The 4,494-nt window shown below is 51.8% G+C and overlaps 1 protein-coding gene across 1 annotated transcript in view; it reads left to right on the forward strand.

Annotated features, from left to right (window-relative positions):
- The first annotated feature begins 1,054 nt into the window (after window positions 1–1,054).
- Window positions 1,055–4,494, forward strand: part of Gm2a (ganglioside GM2 activator) — a 12,625-nt gene continuing 9,185 nt past the window's right edge. The window contains exon 1 of the mRNA XM_055602904.1: window positions 1,055–1,265. Within this exon, the coding sequence (XP_055458879.1) occupies window positions 1,185–1,265 (81 nt within the window). The 5' untranslated portion in view covers window positions 1,055–1,184. The remainder of the gene's footprint in view (window positions 1,266–4,494) is intronic.

Here is a 4,494-nt window from a genome sequence, read left to right on the forward strand (position 1 = left end):
CTGGTTTAGCTGACCAGATTGGAGCCTTGTCCAAGACAGCTCTGGAACCAACCCGTAACCTTCGTTATGGAATAAAGAAACAGGGACGGAGCTCCCAGGAACTCGTGGAGCGAAGAAAACTCCAAAAACTTTCCCAAATCTTGTAGATAGTCAGGATGAGGACTCTGGGAACGTGCGAGTCTTTGCGAAGGCCACAAATCCACTCTCCAGTGTGTCTTAACTTTGTTCTGGGCACCATTTTGTCCCCTTAAGCCTCCTGTTTAAACCTCTATTAAAATATTTTTAATAAAGTACCAACTCTGCTTCACCATATGGCTATTTGTGAAACTCTTTTCAGCAACGAAGACCAATTTGGCCCTCACAGTCTGCTACCTCTGTCCTCTCAACGTTGACATTTCTGGTATTTCGCGTGTGTTTTGGAAAGTAAACTTTGGTTTCTAAAGGAAAGACCTCGGACGGCGATAAGCGCCACCGCCCCCTCGGCTCAGCCTCAGGCTGCAGGTGCTTCCTCAGGATTAACGAGGCCATCCTCTCAAAAAAACCTCAAGGGCCTGGGGGCGCGTAGGTGCAGTTAAAGCGGGCAACCAGACTCCAAGAGCCACGACACGCGTGCACAGAAGCGGGAAACTGGCGGGGAGATTCGCATTTCTGCAGAGAAGGACCTGGGAGGGTATAAAACAAAACAAAACAAAACAAAACAAAAACAAAAAACAAAACGGAACCCCTGGGTTCCTGAAGATAACCTCCAGAGGCGACTGACACACCCCAACACTTCGCCCAGCCCCACCCCAACAGGTCCCGCCCATCACCTCCCCTCTCCCCTCCAACCACCCCCTCCGGCACTCACCCGTGCGTTGTGCCCCGATTCTTCTGCGTCCAGCCCCTCCCTCGCGCTCGGCCCTGCCCCTCCGTCCTCTTAGCCCCACCCCTCCCACAGTTCGCGCTACCCTTCCTTCCCTCAGCTCCGCCCCTTCCCCCGGCTGGCTCTGCCCCTGCAGCAGGCCGTGGAGGGTGGGGTTGAAGCGGGCGGTGCTGGGGGCGTGGCCGGAGAGGTCCCGCCTAGGGCCTGCAATCTCGGAGGCGCGGGGCGGAGCGCTGCGCTGCCAGGCTTTGCATTAGCTACCCGCGGGCTTTACAGGCATCCGGGATTCGCAGTGCCTAGAGCTGCCGCGGGAACCGTCGCCATGCACCGTGTGCCGCTGCTGCTCGTGCTGGGCTTGCTGCTCGCAGGCCCCGTCGCCCCTCTGCGCCTCGGCCTGAAGCGCGTGAGTGCCCCCGATCCCTGGAGCAGGCCCTCAGTGGCAGCCGGGGGCTGATAGGTCCAGATTGTCTTGAGGGGCTCGCCTCCTCTGATTCGTCCTGTCCCAACCTTTACGGGTGCAGAGCAGCGATGTGAACCCACCGGCCCCAGGCCCAGGTTCTCAGGCTGTGACTGCATTTCCCGCCCTCCTCCTTCCCGGTTTTCTGCTCCGCTCTAAAGTCTTCCTGCGGTGGGGAGGGTTGAATCAGGCTAGGAGGTTCGAAGTTGCCCACCGGGTGGCTGAGGGCCAGCCGCGTGATCCCGCTGCTTTTGGTCGTGAGCCACTGAGCCTCCCCTCAACCCCCAGTTCCAATCTTTCACTTTCCTGTATCTCTTCTGCTCCCGCACTGCAGACAGCTGGAAGAGGGAGGTTTGGTCATTCTGAGGGAATAGCCCGGTCCCTTTGCCTTTTGTTGTGGCCGAAAGGTGTCGGTCCTCCAGAACCCCTCCCTCCTGCCACATCGGGGAGGAGGTTTGTCTAAGAGCCAGAAATGTCTGGGTAAAGGAAAGGGAGGGATGGACTGCGAAAGTGGGATATCTGACTACCGATTCCTTTTCTGTTGTGGATGATCTTAGTCTGATGTCTGTAAAATAGGTGTGAACGATGTTTGCAAAATGCCGAAAAGAATAGTGCGGTTGAGGCCAGTATAGCCTTGACCCTGTTTGATCCAGAGGCAGGAAAACTGTTACTCGTGGGAGGAAGGACCTTTACCTTCATTTGCCCAGAGGCTAGTCAGTTTGTCTCTTGGTGTCCCCGTGTGGGCTGAGAACGCTTGTCTGTCTCGGATCCACGACTGGCCTTGTGAGGTGGAGTCCAAGAAGAGGCTCTAGGCGCGGGGATAACCTCTGTGCCAGTCCAATCTTGAGGGGCGCAGAGAGGCGATTCGGAGGGACTCGGGCCTTTTAGGCACCAACATCCTTCTGGCTATGGCGGACTTTACTCAAGATCACTTTGAGCATTACCTGCTGTCGGCTCCATGTTCCCTGGGGACATCTGGGCTAGAGAAGGCTGTACGGAGTCACCATTGAGTGAGTGAACCTCTGGAACCTTGGGGTCCTTTGTATCATTGACTGGTCTTCTGACTCTGGGCTGTGGTGACTCCGATAACAGCCGAATGGCTAGCTCTGTGCTGGTAGACAGTAGGCAATTACTAGACTTTAGGTCGTACCGTGCCTGTCATTTTTTATGTACCCACTGTGTGCTATGGATTGACCTTTGTACTTTTCCCACTTCTTTCTTTCTTTCTTTCTTTCTTTCTTTCTTTCTTTCTTTCTTTCTTTCTTTCTTTCTTTCTTTCTTTCCTTTCTTTCCTTTCTTGACAGTGTCTTTGTAGCCTTGACTAGCCTAAAACTCCCCTATGTAGCTAAGGATGACTTGGAGCTACCGATCCTCCTGCCTCCGTCTCCCAGTTGCTAGGGTTATAGGCTTGCACTGCCATGCCCAAGGAGCTTTCCTAATGGCCTTAATTTGGAATAGTTGATAAGGATAGTATGGAGTTCTGTGTACTTAGCTAATTGCCTTTGTTAGCATCCCATATTATCAGTATACGCTTGTTAAAACTAAAGAGCCAGTGTAGGTCGGTTACTGTGAACTAAACTCGGCTTTGTTTGGGTCTCATCAGTTTTCCATTAATGGCCTCTTTCTGTTCCAGCACCTGCTCCTAGAGTCCATATTGCCATCCCTGTCACATCTTCCTACTCTCCTCAGGCCTGGGGCAGAAAATTTAAATGAACTTGGCTGCCATTAGGAGCTGAGTCCTGTTGCTTTCTGTGTACAGACATTTTACTCAGGCCACCGCCCTAGCAGAAGATATACTTATGTCCACTTAATAAATGAGGAAGTTGAATCTCCAGGGGTTAGCATGCCCTAGGCATCTGCTGGTGAGAGTGGTAGGGGCTGATCTGTCCCTATATTATGGCTATGTACCCATATTTCCCTGTTTACATTCTGGCTTGCTCTCCCTCATTCTGGCTTGCTCTCCCTGTGTCTTGGTCTAGGCTGGGGATGGCATCTGTTAGGTAGTACCAGGTAGGTACTGCTGATCTCTGTCCTCCCTTTTCCCATGAGCCTGGACTCAGCTGCCCAGGCCCAGGTTACTACTTAGCCATTCTTTTGCTTGGGTTTATAACTGGCCTCTCCTCTGCACCAAGTTCATCCTTCTCTAAGTATGGTGCTTTCTTTTGAAGGTGTTCTATTATACTACGGCCAGTTTGCTCTCTTAGACTTATGAGGGCTTAAGATTAATGAGCCTGCCCTCCAGCCTTAGCAAAGTCCTGCATGCAACATGTCTGGCCTGTTGGTCTTTCCATAGTGCCAGAACCAGCTGAGCTTCTACCTCAGGGCCTTTGCTTGTACTCCATGTATACTGATGGTTGACTTCTCATCCTGAAAGAATGTCTTAAGTGTCACCTCTCAACCACTCTGAGTAATACCTGAGTTACCCTACACATCACCTTTTGGCACTGGGATTACAGTGGTCCATCCATCCATCCATCCAACCATCATCCAATCTTTCCTTTCTCCCTCTTTCCTTTTGCTACCCCCTAGTACTTGGGTTTGAACCCAGGGCCTCAGGCATGCTAGGCAAGCTCTCTACCACTAGGTTACACTGCCAGCCTGGGTACCACTTATTTACATGAGGCTATAAGCCCTGTGAGGCTGGGCAGGACTGAAATAGTTGCTCCACAAATACTTGTGGAATGAAGTTTGAGCGAAGTACCTGCTGGTACCTATCCTGGCCCTGCCTTTCTTAGTCATACTGTGTCCTTTCATTCCAGGGACCAGAAGCCCGTGCCAAGAAGCTCGAGCACGGACTTTAACAGGCTGACAGGGACCTCATGGAGTTGGTGGCAGGAAACAGAGGCCAGGGAGGCACATGGCTGTTCTTTAGTGACCCAGGCCATGCTTGGTGTCTGACCCTGTGTCGTGAGCTCTTACATATGTGTTCTCACCCTTGTAACAGTTCCGGGAGGAAGATATAAAATGCTTCCACTTAAAAGATATGGGAATCAGGACTCCAAGATAGTATGTGTGCCAGGTGGTGATTTTTAACCCAGGTCTGTTTGAATGAAACCTGGTTTTCCCGAGTGGCTCTTCAAAGCCAGACCTGTCCCAACTCCTGTAATGCTGCTTTCTTCTTCTTCTTCTTCTTCTTCTTCTTCTTCTTCTTCTTCTTCTTCTTCTTCTTCTTCTT

Source organism: Psammomys obesus, unplaced genomic scaffold, assembly GCF_907164565.1.
Source record: "Psammomys obesus unplaced genomic scaffold, mPsaObe1.curated_primary_1811, whole genome shotgun sequence".
In the NCBI taxonomy this organism is placed as follows: domain Eukaryota; kingdom Metazoa; phylum Chordata; class Mammalia; order Rodentia; family Muridae; genus Psammomys; species Psammomys obesus.